Genomic DNA, 15,749 nt, shown 5'->3' with positions numbered 1-15,749 from the left:
TTTGAGTTTTCTGAAAAACACAAAAGAGTTAGAAGGGTATATGTAGGTAGTTCAGAATGTTCCGAATTTCAAATACTGTTGCACTTCCTTGTATTCCAAAATAATCAATAGGTTTTTAAAGCACATCGTGTTTCAGTAAGAACATTACTATTTCCAGATAATTCCCATTGTTGAATTTTATAAAGTAGTTTTGAAAAGCATATATAAGTGAGATAGTGGAAAGCAGTCCAATGAAAGTGAAGAGATCGGAAAGGTGAGTGTAATTCCAGTGCTTTGCTATTGAAATGATTTGGTGCGTATGCATCATTTGGAATTCAATCCTACAAAAGCGTTCCCTGAGCAGTATCTCCTCAGATTGAGCAGTTAGGAATGTCATTCCTGCATCATCACTGCACCTGCTCCGAAAGGTACCACACAGGTAGTGGATCCAGGAGGATATGGGGAGAACGAATCTTGATTTAATGGACTGAAGGAGAAAGGCATCGGAAGTTGACCATAGGAACCAAAATGACGTCTTGGTCGGTGAGGAATAATGGAACCCTTCATTGGAATTGAACCTTTGTTTTAAATGATAAAAACATGTATCAATTTCCATAAATAGCTTCCATACACATTACTTACATATGACTAAATTATGATAGGTTTTAATGACTCCTCCTGTAAGATATTTAAATATTTTAATAGCACTTTAGATTGTCCAGTATCTCAGGTACTCAGTATTTATCGGTTAATACATGTTGGTGGGTGGGGTTGCGTTTGAGACAAAAACAAAGCAAATAAAAAATATTCATATCCAGGATATATTCAAGAGTAATACTGTCAGACTACGTCTTCAGTTTAAGTAGATTCTTCCTGATGTCTACATCTCTGGCAGCTTTCATGCTGTCTAAGCAGCAGATAATCCTAATTCAGAGGCAGAGCAATATACTGAGTAAGAAAACGTGAGGTCTTCACAACTACACACTTGAAAAAGAGGGAGGGCATTTCAGCACCGAGCTGGGGTAGCCTCAAATATACTTCTTTCAAAGCCTCAGTTCCCTCATATGTTAAGATGTAGATTAGAAAGTAAAATAGAGCTCATCTCAAAGGTAGATATTTGTCACTATCTGATATTTTATTAAACGTATTTGTTTACAGGTTTATTGACCATTTTCTACAGTAAAATGTAAGTTCCATGAAAGCAGATAAAATAATACCTGACATGTGGATGGTGCCCAATAAATATTTGATGGTTGAATGAATGGATAAAGAAGGTTGTTCTATGGATTAAATAGTAAATAAAATAATGGATGTAAAACACAATGCCGATCTCATACAAAGCATCAAAAGTTGTTAATGGTTGGTATTGTTACTGATGGCTGAAATATAAAGGAAATTCATTTGTATGTGGATCATAATAACACAATGTATATATTTATATTTATTTCTGACAGTTTATATGTATGTATAGCACTTTAAATAATACCCTAATGCTTATTTCTACCTTCACGAAATAAGGTGATGCGTAAAGTTTCTCATAGTGATAAGCAGACAAGTGGGAAAAAAAACATATAAAAGAACGTACATTGCTATGCTGTTTAGAATAGCAAAAACAAGTAAAAAGTAAAGTAAAGGGATCAAGGGATTAAACAGTAAAGTAACACAAAGTTGTTTAATAAACACAAAGTTATTTAAACACAAAGTTGTTTAATAAAAAGTAAAGGGATCAAAGGGATTACTGTAAGACAAGTAAAAAAAAGAGAAACTTTTGGTTTATTGATGAAGATTAGGAAACAACTGATGGCAAATCAATATAATAGATTATTATGTGTTCATTAAACATAAAGAGTATTTTTATTATATGGGAAGATGTCTATAAACACATTAATTAGAAACAGAAGGTAGAGTCCGATACCATTTAGTGACATCTCTCTCTCTCATCTATACCAAAAAAAGATACAAAGGCTAAGGAATTTGAGATCTGTTAACTGGGTAGTTGGAACCATTGAGGCTGTTGAGCAAGATAATGGCACACGAGCCAGGCTGTAAAAAGATTAATCGGGCAATCAAAGAGTATCTAAGAGTATGAGAACTTAAAATCTACATATGATGAAATGCTGCTGAAGAAGCTTCGGTCCCAAGCCGTGGATATCCTGGCGCTGACAGTCTGAGGAGACCTGTCGATGACCAGCGCAGGGGGTGTGTGGCCAGAACAAGCTGCAGCTGCCGGCTGTCCCCACAAGACCTGCTGGAGGTGGGGGCGGTGGCCGTGGAGCTGGGGTGTCACATGTCTCAGCAGTGTGCAGTAAATGCTAAGTGTGTCTATTTAGGAAAAAACCATCTCCCCAAAACATTGACCACTAATGAGAACAGCTTGCTTCAAATCTTGGAAGGAACAGCTTATTATATCTCAATGATGGACATGACGGCAGTATAAATCCTTCTTAGTAACTTAGCATCGTGAGCGGATAGACCTAAATGGGCTGTTATAACCATGCTGCTCCAAGGCACAGGAGCTCTGGTATCTTGCAGCTTTTGTACCTACGGCGTACAAAGCTGATACTCTTTTGACTGAGAATGAAGAAATAAAACACAGTCTTTCCCAAATATCTGTGTAGAACAGTGTGGAAGGAATTACAAAGCAACAGCATAACACATATAAAGTGGTATTTCTCAACTGGATTCAGAGACAGGATTTAAATAAGGGCCGTAGTCAAACCAGGAAGAATCGGTGGGAGAAACCCACAAGAGATGGTCCTAGAAACACGACAGGGCTGGAACGAGCAGATGTGCTGTAGGACACGGAGGGAGGAGTGTGGGTGCTCCTGTTCCAGCAGGAACTTACTCCAGTGCTTCTATAAAATGCAGGAACTGGTCTGGTGCACTTTTAAGGCCTTTTTTTTTTTTTTTTTTTTTTAATCAAGCTTGAACTCTGTAGGGCTCTACAAACCTCATGCGGCTTATAGCAACTGCATTTACTCAGATACAGTGACAAATTTAAGCTCAGGATAAGAGACCAGAGGAGTCAGGAAAAAAAGGAGAGTAAGGTTTAAAGAAAGGACTAAAAGTCCGTCATGCACTTTAACAGGACTCACGCAAACAAAAAATAAACAAGGACAGGCTTGGAGTTCCGCAGGGCTCTGAGGCTCAAGGTGATAAAAATTCTGGTATCAAAAGAGAGAGATGACAGACTGTTAGAGAAATCACAGAACAAAGAGAAAACAGCAAGAGGGCTGCTGTGGCAGCCCTGGCGTGAGCGGATCAAAAACGAAACCACAGATCTAGGTACAAAAGCGCAGAAGAAATGGACATGGGAATGAGAAATGTCGGCAGGAAAGAAACGGCTCCTGTGACTCACGATACTGGCAACAGAGCGTTTTCCTGTATCAAAGGGGGGTGAATTCCATCTAAGCAGTCACTGACTATCTAAGGAACCCTGCAACAGAAAGGTGGTTCGAAAGCCATCTTCTGGCATGTGGTCAGCTGAGCATGACTGCTAGACTTGGTGAAAGGCAGAATGCTACCTAGACAAGAAAGGAGGTCAGTTCAAGAGGAGAGGCTGAGTTCAGATGTCACATTAAAGAAGGATGTACAGGGACGCCTGGGTGGCTCGGTCGGTTAAGCGTCCGACTTCAGCTCAGGTCATGATCTCACAGTTCGTGAGTTCGAGACCTGCGTCGGGCTCTGTGCTAACAGCTCAGAGCCTGGAGCCTGTTTTAGATTCTGTGTCTCCCTCTCTCTCTGCCCCTCCCCTGTTCATGCTCTGTCTCTGTCTCAAAAATAAATAAACGTAAAAAAAATAAAAAATAAAAAATAAAAAATAAAGAAGGATGTACAGGGGCAATAAAGTTGTGTGGCTGTCTTAGAAGTTTTATTTACATAGCTTATATTTAACATAATCTAAACATACTACTGCAAAAAAATGTATATTTAATAGCTTTTCTCTACAAATGAGTTTTTCACATGGTTGTAAAATTTCGCATAGCACTGAACAAAACAAAGTTGTTTAATACAGGTAGAAGAAAGATTTGGATTTAATTAAAAAAAATTTTTAATGTTTACTTTTGGGGGGGGGAGGGGAAGACAGAGAGGGAGACACAGAATCCGAAGCAGTATCCAGGCTCTGAGCTGTCAGCACAGAGCCTGACGTGGGGCTCAAACCCACAAACTGTGAGATTATGACCTGAACCAAAGTCAGACACTCAACCTACTGAGCCACCCAGGCTCCCCTGATTTGGATTTAATTTAAAGGCCCTTAAGATTGTAAGGGTGATTAAACTTCAAACAAATTACCAACTACTCTGTTTGGGGATACGCATGTGCATTTGTGTGTATATATATGCTGTATATCCGTATCCATCCATATATATGTATGTGTATACGTGCATGTGTGTATAGCTCCTATGTGTGCGTGGGGAGGTGTTTATACTGTCTTTCCGGATTGTGTGCATAAATGTCACAGAAGATTTTGCGGGAAAAATAAGGAAGGCTAACGATATTGACACTTGCCGATATGTGCTAAATCACAGCAAGTCCTGATGTCACATGCACTCTACCCAACACCGGAGCCACCGTCTTCTCCCGTCTGGACCGCTGCAGTAGCCTCCTACCTGGACCCCTACATTTCTTGCTCTCTGCTAACCCACTCTCTACACACAAGCCAGAGCGGTCTTTACAAAATGGAAACCTGCTTATGTTAGAACTCCCCCTTAGGATAAGATCGTTAACGCGGCCTATAGGATTATTTATGCACTGGCCCGTGCCATCCTATACAGCCCCATCTGGCATCGCTCTCCTAAATCTCTCCAGAGTATTCCACTCTGGCTAAATGACTTTATTTCAATTCCCTGAAGCTTAGCCTTTTCCTGCTGTGCAACATCCCTTCTGCCTGGAAAACTCTTTCTCTGACTCTCTACCTTGCTAGCTCCTTTCTCTCACCCTTTACATCTACACTGAAATCTCACTTCCTCAGATACTTCCCTAACTCCTGATGTAAACCACGTTGCCTGTTAGAGTCTCTACTCTGATCCTCTACATTTCTCTACTATTTTGTAATCTCTACAAGTGCAGAATCTGTGTCTGCTTCTAATCATCACTGTATCTTCAACATTTACACAGTGCTTGGCACACAGTAGTTGCTCAAGAGATAACTCAACAAGAACAGCACTGAAAGAAATCAGTAGAATGGTTTTTCCAGGGAGGAAACCTTTCTCAAATTTTGTAGTTTAACTTTTTAAACTAAAAGATATTTTAAAAGTGTGAATGGCATCAGAGTACAGGAAAGTCATGCCACCCTCAATTTATAATTATTAAAATATTATTTCAGTACTCACCAGCGATGCTCTTCCGCGGTTGAAATATTGCATGATGAGAAGGAGAGGGTAACCGGAATGTATCTGCAAGGTTTTCAGAGTCATGGTTTGCTGTGGTCCTTATAAATTCCATAGCAGCTTGGAGAACTCTAAACTGCAGTGCAACAGCCATACCTGAAAACAGAAGACACTAGAATGTTTTCAAGCTATGTGGATGTTAATTTTTTACACTGAGTTGCTTTTTATTTTCATGCAACATCTAAACTGCCAGTAATGTTTTATTAGACATAGATTTAAAATTTTTGATCAATATGGGTTCCTGATAGTAGTAAACATTTTTAAACTGCCTTTAAAAGAAATTTTAAAGCAAATTTCCAAATGATCACTATAAAAAAAAATTCAATGGAAAAAAACTAGCTCACAAATTTATTTCCTCTTATATCATTGTCTTAAAAAACGGGCTTTTAAATATATAAGGCAAAATTGAACCAGAAATTGTCACATTTCATACTCATTTAATATTTGCCATTAAAGAAAACTAAAGAGGATTTTTATTCAACATAAACCTTTTAGTTCTACTTGGTAAAAAAAAAAAATCAAACTTTTTTTAATGATGTATTGCCAGCTACTGATCATATGAACGTATCGTTTAATTTTTGCCACCTAAAAGACTTCTTTTTAAAGCTGATAGATATTATCATAAAATGAAGGATGAACCTTCAGTAAAATAGCTTCCACAAGAAAGAGATTTGGTTCAAATGACATTTTTGGCTCCTCTATAATCCCAACCCCGGAAATCCATAAAAACAAAATCTTACTTTGTGTCCTCTTGTTTTTGCTATTTTGAAGATAGCCAAGCAGTACGATGAGGTCTTCGATGACTCTAAAATACTGGGGGCCTGAGGAACTGCAGGCATGAATGGTCACTGCTACGAAAAGCTGTTGTATATCACAAGCAAGCACTTTGTATTCATTCAGAGGAACGCTAAAGAAAAAGAACAGAAAATTTAAGGCAGAGAGAACTGGTTTAAATTCTTGTTCTTCCAGCATTTGCTCACCCATTCAGTATTTATTCGTGCCTACTGGATGGTGGGGAGTTTGAACTGCACGCTAGAAACAGAAATGAGAAAACATGCTTTGACTCCTGTCAAAAAGTCTACTGTCTTTTCTTTTTAAATGTTTGTTTATTTATTTATTTTTGTGTGTGACAGAGAGAGAGAGAGCGTGAGCGAGAGGCAGACACTGAGAGAGAGAGGGAGACACAGAATCCAAAGCAGACTCCAGGCTCCGAGCCGTCAGCAGAGAGCCCGACACGGGGCTCGAACCCACGAACCGTGAGATCGTGACCTGAGCCGAAGTCGGATGCTCAACTGACTGAGCCACCTAGGTGCCCTGGAAAAAGTCTACTGTCTTGAAGAAGACCAGACAAGGAAAGAGAGAACTATGAACAGTAAATGGTGGTAAGTGTAAAAACAGGGATTGACACACTATACACCATGGGAACACATAGATCCCACATAGACCCCAGGAGGAAAGGTGAAGATTTAGTAGGTGTGAACAGGGACGTTCTGAGATGGCTCCTCAGAGAAGGTGAATTTGAATGCATTACTTAATCTCTCTGAATCTCACACCAAGTTATAGTTATTTTAAGGATTAAAGGAGATAATAGATTTGAACATCTGTTAATCAGTTATAAATAATAAATATGAATTAGTTATTTCTGTCCCTCAATTAAAAAAAAAATTTCTTTTAATGTTTATTTTTGAAGGAGAGACAGAGTGTGAGTGGGGGAGGGGCACAGAGAGAGGGAGACACAGAATCCGAAGCAGGCTCCAGGCTCTGAGCTGTCAGCACAGAGCCAGATGTGGGGCTCGAACTCACGAACTGTGAGATCACGACCTGAGCCGAAGTTGGAGGCTTAACCGACTGAGCCACCCAGGCGCCCCTGTGCCTCAATTTTTAACTTTGATAACCTTAGTATATGATAGTAAGCCTGAATACTTCTCACCATTTATTTTTTCCAAATCAAGCCAAGAGTTAGAAATGGTAACTGTTTGGGGTCAATTAATAGGGTAGCATGTAACGACATTCAGTAAGTACAAGTTATTAAAACAAAACAACAAACAACAACACACTACTTTCAGAAGCCCGTAGGCAACTCTTCCCAAGTGTTGTGTTATAACACATGCATTGTGTTATAATCAAGACTACGTATTTTGAGGAAATAAAATACCTTGTATTTCTTATATGCCCAGCACACAAATCCTGAACTTAATAGGTACCCCCCCAAAATTGAACAGAACTCAGTACAAGGAGTCTCTCTTGTACTCAGAGAGCCTCCCTGGCTTCTGCCTTCTCTTAAAGGTTATTGTCTGCCTTCTCTTAAAAATTATAGATAATATTTAATGCCTTAATGTACAGTAATGTGCTTCTAGAGATTTATATTTTAACATTACGCTAATAAAAATGGTATGCTGTACATCATAAATGCAGAAACCAAAGGCACAAAATCCAAGTAGAAATATAATCTCCTCACATGTTTTTTAAGGCTGTTAATCAATTTGGTAGGCAGCCATTTGCCAATATACTTCTGGAAATGAGAAATTAATTTATGGTAGTAGAAAGTAGGAGCATCATAGTTCAAAATGTAAGTGTTTGAAGGGAGACAGGTTCAGTTTTAAACCCTGTGCTATCCACTAGCTACGTGATCTTCAACAAGGCTCTCTCTCTTTCTCTCTCTCTCCAGTCCTCAATTTCCTATTCCTTCTGGGGATAATAACTTTTATAAGACCATTGTGGAAGCGTGGTAAATCTATTTAAAGACAGTTAAATTTATTCAACTTGCCTTCAGGTTCTAAACACCTAAAAGTAGGCCATATACACATCTTCCTTTTCAGTAAACTTGTTGAAAATGATAGAAAATATGCCCCCTCCAAATACAATTTAATTAATCCAATCTAATTAGTTTGGTAGGAAGGATATTCTTTGAAAGTGTTTTGAAAAATCGGATGCTTTAACGTAACCTATTACTAAAGTCTTTCCTTTCTAAAGTATTTGTCAGATGACACAGTTTTGTTTTTATTTTTGTTTTAGTTTTTTGAGAGAAAGACTGAGCGCAAATGGGGGAAGGGCAGGGTGGCAGGAAGACAGAGAATCTTAAGAGGCTCCACGCCCAGTGGGGAGTCAACACAGGGCTTGATTCCATGACCCTGGGATTATGACCCGAGCCCATATCACAAGTCGGATGCTTAATTGACAGGGCCACCCAGGCGCCCCTCAGATGATAAAGTTTTAAATAACGATTTAAAACTTACTTTTCTTCTAATCCATTCAGGGCTGCTACTGTATTACATAACACGTACAGTAGACCATTATCCAATAACATATCTGCTACCTTAGAACAAGAATTTAATATTTGGAGAAGAAGTAGGAGAGCACTATGCAAGAGCATGTTGTCATATAGAGAGGTCTCTATTAGTCCCAGAACAGGAATGACAGACCACTTCTGAAACAGTCCCATGTTTTTCACATCTTCCAGATCAAATCTGCGATAAATAACACACAATTAAGAGCACGTTAGAAGCAATTAACCACTAAACAAGGAAAAAGGATTGCAGTGTGGGTCATTTTGTTAACTCGATTTTGAAGCTATAAAAAATAAACGTGGAAAGAAAGGAATCTCAACCTGTAAGATCACTGACCTCTCCAATAAAATACAAGTATTGCTAGAAGTCTGTCCCAAGTTTGTAAATATACAACATTCAAATGAAATATGATACAATTTCACGGTTTTTAAAATTTTTAAGCTTATTTATTTTGAGAGAGAGAGCGAGAGCGAGCGAGTGGGTGTGTAAGTGGGGGAGGGGGAGAGAAATAGGGAGAGAGAAAATCCCAAGCAGGCTCCGAACTGTCAGCGCAGAGCCCAGTGTGGGGCTTGATCCCACGAACCGTGAGATCGTGACCTGAGCCAAAATCAAGAGCTAGATGCCTCACAATTTCATGGTTTTTAATTGACTTGCTTTAATTTGTCCATAGGCCCCTTATGTGTCCAGAAGAACCCTACTTCAGGGGCCTATATAACAAGTGCACAGGAAGTTATTGTTAATTGATTATTAATAAAACTATTAACAATAAACTAGCATACAAATACTAGCATAATCATGATAACATACAACATACATAATTTATATAATAATTATATACTATTACATTAACATACAATAATAATGCTGATGATGATAGTATCCGAGAGACAGTGAACTAGTAAAAAGAGTTCTGGTGAAAGGAACGAATCCTGAGTTCCTGTCCCGAGACGATTTGCCTCTGTGATGGAAGGAAATGTAAGCATTTTGTGCCTTCTTTTCCTTAACTGTCAAATACGTGTGGTGACATCTGCCCTACTCTCTTCTCTTGTCTTGTGACAATCAAATGAAATGCTGCAGAATTGCTCTGACAGAGCTAAAAGCTGTATGCAGATGAAAGTGCTGTGGTCATTACTGCAACCAGTAAATTCCTCAAGGTCTGAGTCAGTCTACTTAATAAGCAGAAGACACCTAATAACGAGGAGACACACATCTCTCACTGCTTGAACACAGACGGGGATAACAGTTGCACTTCGTGGCCCAACCAGGAATTCCAGGTGAGGGATGACTCTTCTCCCAGATGACCCGGAGGCTGAGGGATGGGGGAAGCCTCTCTAAGGACCAGTCGTGTGATCTACTGCTGGGACAATCAGTCGTGTGATCTACTGCTGGGACAATGGGAGCCACCTTCTTTTCAGTTACCCTCCTCGTGTTAACACTACATGTCAAATCCTAAATGATCACCTTCTTTCCTTTGATGAAGCACTGGTTTCTAGTTTGTAACTAGTGAATGAAATACAAAGGCAGAAGTTAGAAACAATGCCACATGGAAAATAATAAATTGATTCACCTGGAAATACTTTCAGAGGATTGTTTCTAAAAATGACCAAATAACTTTGTTAAGAGTCCGCTTAACAAATTTTATTTTTAAGACAAAAGATCCCCAATGACGGTGGAGGGAAGAAGCCACTTACTCTTCATCAAGGCCAATACGTCGACCAAAGAACATTTCAATGAAGCATTCTAACAATTCCTGAGTTCCCCGGTGAAGATACAACTGGTTGGCTAGCAAGGAGAAGCCACGGTTCTTTAGGAATTTCTCTTTTTGTTCCTTAGAAGCTCTATTAAAATATGCATCTAAGAGCTAAGAAAAAAAAATTAAGACAATTTACATAATGCACTAAAATTTTATATAATGTACACAAATCAGACAATACTTGTAAGTTGTTATTTAATTTCATATGTATAGAGCACAGAAAGCTAAAAAACAGTGCCACCTCCATAGCAAACCAAAAATAATCTTTGTTTCTGACTAGTTTGGAGTGCTCACGCTGACTTTATCTTGGAGACCTTAATACTTTCGTTATGGGGAAACTAACTTTTTAGTTGAGCATTGACACCTGGTAGATTGGTAACCTTAGTCGAGTATAAGTACAAAAGCTGTGCTTTATTCTGAAGGAAAAAAATCGGCGAGCACTGTACTATCCTCTCTCCACACGTGTGTGTGTGCGTGCACGCATGTATCTCTCCTAGACTTCTACTTCCAGACTTCCGGATGGATTCCATCCTGAGCACAGAGCCCTATCTCCACCCTTCCCTAGCATCTTAAATGCAACATGTGTAAAACTCAATTACTTATTTTCTTTCCACACTCATGTCTTTCGTGGTTCCCGTCTGAGAGCTCACAGCAGCGCCGCACTCCTAGACTTCACGGCTAATTTTATTGGTGGCTCCTCCAGTCCTGATTCCTTACGTGTGATTACTCATTCCAGCGAATGTCTCTCAAATCTGGGTGTGCTCTGAGTTGCCACTTGCCCGAATCAGGAACTCATCATTCTCCCCTGGACTACGGTGCAAGCCTGCTAAACAGAATACCTCCACGTCTCTCTCCCCTGCAATCACTCCCTCACAGTGGTGACAGACTGACTGTTCTTCCCCAAACACACATCTGTTTGCTGCCCTACTTAAAAAGCTTTCTGAGTTTATAGCACAATACAAGATACACTTTTTGTATGAATCCTTCTCTGGTTCCCCCCATCACAATTAACTGCTTTTCCCACGCTCCCATTCTTCTGTATTAATATTCCGTTGAAGCACTCATCACCAGAAGTCCTTACGTTTTACTTAGTGGGGTCTATGTCTCTCTCCCTCACTGGACTATAAGCTCGTTGAATGCGGGGCTTCTATCATTCCACCTTGTATCCACATAGCAACTAGCCCAGTGTTTTGTACCTGGGATGGAAGCTCAAAAAATACTGGGTTGAATTGCAAGTGATTAAAAAACATCCTACATCAGACGAACTAAAGAAAATGAGAATCGTTACAAGACCCTTACAATATTGGCCTGTTTTCTAACGGAAAGCATTCATATGAAACGCTTATTCATTCAACACTACGCTTAGTCCCTAGTATATACTAGACACAAGCTGCCCGCCCTCATGGAGTGGAGACTCCAGTGTGGGAGACTGAAAGATCAAGCACACAGGTCAACTAAAAAGATAATCACAAGACAAAATGAGGATGCTATGATAGAATAAATGAGGAGTAGGGTGCTAGAGGGAAGCTGTTCGGAAAGGTGATCAGGTCTCCGTAAAGGTGACACCTGAGCTAAAACCTGAAGTAGATGTTTAAGATTTGATACTACACTGCAGGGAAGGTTTCCAATGAACTATGTGTTCCTTATAATTGGTAGACTTAAAAAACGTATGGATATGAATCAATATATGGGGGAGAGCTTAAAATTGCATGATAATTCATATAAAAATATGAGAAAGAAGGAACCAACTACGGTTGACCCTTGAACAACATGAGGGTTAGAGGTGCCAGCCCCCCCCCCACAGTTGGAAATCTGCATATTACTTGACTCCCCCAAAACTTAACTACGAGTAGCTTACTGGTAACCCGAAGCCTTCCTGACAACAGAGACAGTTGAGTAACACACATCCTGTATATTATATGTATTCTACACTGTATTCTTACAATACACGAAGCTAGAGAAAAGCAAGTGTTATTAAGAAAATCATAAGGAAGAAAAAATATATTTACAGTACCGTATTGTACTTATAAAAAAAAAAAGTCCGCATATAAGTGGACTCATGCAATTCAAAGCTGTGTTGTTCAAGGGTCAGCTGTGTATCAGTTCATTCTTCCTTAGACTAAAGTTTTAGGTCTACTTTCACAGATACATTCAAGTTTCAAATCAAACGCACATTTATTTTTCTGAATTAAAACAATGCATCTATAATTGGCCCTTACTTTAATAACTCCTTGTTGTATAGCAGGTGATGGGTGGTTCACGAGGACTAAAAGCGTGTCTGCCTGGATGAGCTTGTCCATCACATCTGGAAGCATGACATCAGGCAGGATGAGAAGGACTCCACTGAGGAGCTCGTATAATCCACAGCAGATAGGTACCAGACAGTCTTCCGTTACGCTAAAACAGAGACCCCAGAAGTCTTGTGAACACAGTATCAGGAAGAAAAGCACACGGTGATTTCATTAAGAACTGTGAGGAGCAGTAGTAATTTCAACATGTGAAACAAGAGGTCACACAAGTAAAAAAAAATGTTGACCTGTGACTAACAACCTTGCCATCACTTGTTACCATTTTATTTCTCACCGATCTACTTTAGGCACAGGGCCCACTAAACACCATTCTATTCCACAGCTATGATGTGCAAGAGGGTGGTGGTCACCAGCCGCTTGTGCAAGGGAAACTATCTAGAATGACATAAACAATTGGGCTCTTTGGTCACACTAGCCACGTTTCAAGGGCTCAACAGGCACACGTGGCTGGTGGCCCCTGTACTGCACAGCACAGGAGAAACATCCCCACCACCAGGGAAACTCTTACTGGGTGTTGCCACTGGCTACTATAAATCTTATAGTTTCCCTGAGGAGTTTTTCTCTAAATGTAAACCACAAGGCACTTTTTCTTTAGGAGCCATTTATGGTTTAGCCTTTGGTAAAACATGGAATTCAATATTATTTAGTATTAGACTAAACAGAAAGGTACCTTTCTGTTTGCTATGAATATACATGTTGTATATGAGAAGTGATGTAAGACATTTCCAGAAGGGTAGACATCCTTCAAAGAAGAGTGAAAGAAAAAGTGGGGGCGGGGGGAGCATGCGAAAGCAGTGAGTACCTGTGAGTACTTGCAGTGCGGCTGGAGTTCGGCTCGTAACTGAGAGAAAAGGCGAAGTTTTCCCAGTCATCCGGGTTCCTGTCAAGGAGACTCGGCCAGCGTCCAACGGCTGCGGATCCGTTGTGTGAAGGAAAAGCCAGCCCCAGGCTTGCGATAGTGCTGTGGCTCTGCTGGAATGAGGCCAGTCCCTTCAGGTGATCAGGGCGGCGTGGGTAGGACTCGTCATCTTCTGATTTGGGTTCTGCTCCCAACTCTTTGTGATCTACTTTGACCCCCAGAAATTCCAAGGTTCCTTTTGGGACACCATTGACAGAGGCGTGGGCGGAAAGGGCAGGTTCCGTTTCACCCACAGTTTTTGCGGACTCACAGCTACTGACGAATGCATCCTCTTTGTCTTTCTTCAGTGTCTCGGAACTCACCAGAGAATTCAGTTTCTCTGCTTGGGAAGCAATGTAATCATCTGCAATATTTTGTAACTCGTCAATACTACAGCCCAAACTTCCCGTCAGTTTTTGTGGTTGCATTTGAGGTGAAGCGGTAGGAAATGCTGGTAGGCTTCTAGAACGCAGAATGTTGGCGATCGTCCGTTGTGGGATAATCCTGGAGGAATTGTTTCCTGGAGAGAGTAGACAGAAAAACACTACTAAGACAGAAAAATCTACTAAGTGGGACCACTTGTGTCCTGCACCGTCAGTCACAACCACAGCAGTAACCCATTTATCTAGCAATGCTAAAGAATCCACACAGGTTAATGTTAACTACTGCTTAACATTCTTTTTTAAAAAAAATGTCTATTTTTGAGAGAGAGAGAGAGAGAGAGAGAGAGAGCATGTGCATGTGAGCAGGGGAGGGGCAGAAAGAGAGGGAGATAGAGGATCCGAAGCGGGTTCTGCATAGACAGCAGAAAGTCTGACGCGGGGCTTGAACTCACAAACTGTGAGATCAGGCTCTGAGCTGAAGTCAGATGTTTAACCAACTGAGCCCCATTACTGCTTAACATTCTTAAGTGCCCCAACTATTTTTTCTTTTAACTACTTTTTATTAAAATCTCCCAAAAATGTATGTCTTTTCCTGTCTCCTTAACAAAATACAGTGTTGACTGAATGATTCAAAGTCACTAGGACTAATGGCTCTACTGTCCTGAAATTAAGTGAAACTTAATTGGCCTCAGGCTAGCAGTCACTAGGATGCAGTTTGATTTGGTGGGAAAGTGTGGGCTTTGCAACAAGATAGAACTGGATTCAAGTGATGGTTCTGTGACTTAGGTGGTCTTTTAAGTAAATCATTTAATTATTTGGGTATTAGTTTCTACAAATGTAAAAGGAGGGTTGAGAATATCTTCTTTGCAAGGCTGCTTTAAGGATTAAGTGAGATCATGTTTGTGATGCTCCCAGCATAGTGTCTGGCAGATAGCAGGTGCTCAATAAAGGGAGTAATACCCATTCTTGTTGTTATTACTACTAGACCAAATGGCCCTAGACCGTTTTGTCTCTCATCCATTTCCGTAGTCACTTCTTCATGAGAAGCAGTGGCGCTTTGTCTTCCTGTGATAGCTGTCCAGTTTGCTGCTTCTAGTACTCCATGTACAGGGAGACTAGAAAAATCACTGCCATTCTCAGTGCACGGTGGTAAAGCGAGTGCTGTTCAAGGTGTGGTTTGTGGGCTAGCAGCACGGAGATCAGCACTACCTGTGCGATTGTTAGAAATGCATACTCTTTAGGCTCACCCTAGATCTACTGAATCAGAATGCATGAAGGAGGGCCCAAAGATCTGTGTTTGAACAACTTCTCTGGTCATTTTTTTTTTTTTTTTCATGCTAAAACTTGAGAAGCACTGATATAGAGTAAACAGGCACTGGGTGAACTGTTTTAGAGCACAGGCCTTTTGGCAATAATAGTTCTATAGCTCAGAAGTTTTTCCTAATTATTTCTACATTTTGGCTGGAGGCCTAAGGCTGCCAAAAGATTCTGTTCAAAGGATGTGGAAAAAATGGGGGCATGATTGTAATTGAAAATGTACATTTCCTATAAAATTCCAAATAAAACTAATTAAAACACAGCCTTAAAATACTATAACAAAAGGGCATAAAATGTGCTAGCAAATAACTGAAACACTTTGGGAGAGAAACAAAACTGGGAATTAATAGCTATATATATATATATATATATATCCCATCCTATCTATTCTTATCTCTACCTAACTTGCACTACTGATTAATTTATACTAGAG

At 40.0% G+C, this 15,749-nt stretch overlaps 1 protein-coding gene across 6 annotated transcripts in view; it reads right to left on the bottom strand.

The window, feature by feature from the left end:
- Positions 1 to 15,749, bottom strand: part of LYST (lysosomal trafficking regulator) — a 192,683-nt gene that overhangs the window by 68,285 nt on the left and 108,649 nt on the right. For all 6 annotated transcript variants that reach the window (XM_045437279.1, XM_045437283.1, XM_045437278.1 and 3 more), the window contains 6 exons: positions 13,521 to 14,136; positions 12,629 to 12,806; positions 10,348 to 10,517; positions 8,606 to 8,836; positions 6,110 to 6,276; positions 5,313 to 5,465 (listed from right to left, as the gene is read on the bottom strand). In XM_045437279.1, the coding sequence (XP_045293235.1) occupies positions 5,313 to 5,465; positions 6,110 to 6,276; positions 8,606 to 8,836; positions 10,348 to 10,517; positions 12,629 to 12,806; positions 13,521 to 14,136 (1,515 nt within the window). The remainder of the gene's footprint in view (positions 1 to 5,312; positions 5,466 to 6,109; positions 6,277 to 8,605; positions 8,837 to 10,347; positions 10,518 to 12,628; positions 12,807 to 13,520; positions 14,137 to 15,749) is intronic.

The sequence above is a fragment of the Leopardus geoffroyi genome, chromosome D2, assembly GCF_018350155.1.
Source record: "Leopardus geoffroyi isolate Oge1 chromosome D2, O.geoffroyi_Oge1_pat1.0, whole genome shotgun sequence".
Lineage (NCBI taxonomy): Eukaryota > Metazoa > Chordata > Mammalia > Carnivora > Felidae > Leopardus > Leopardus geoffroyi.
Note: the sequence above shows the minus strand (reverse complement) of the source record. Positions and strands in the feature narration are given on the sequence as shown.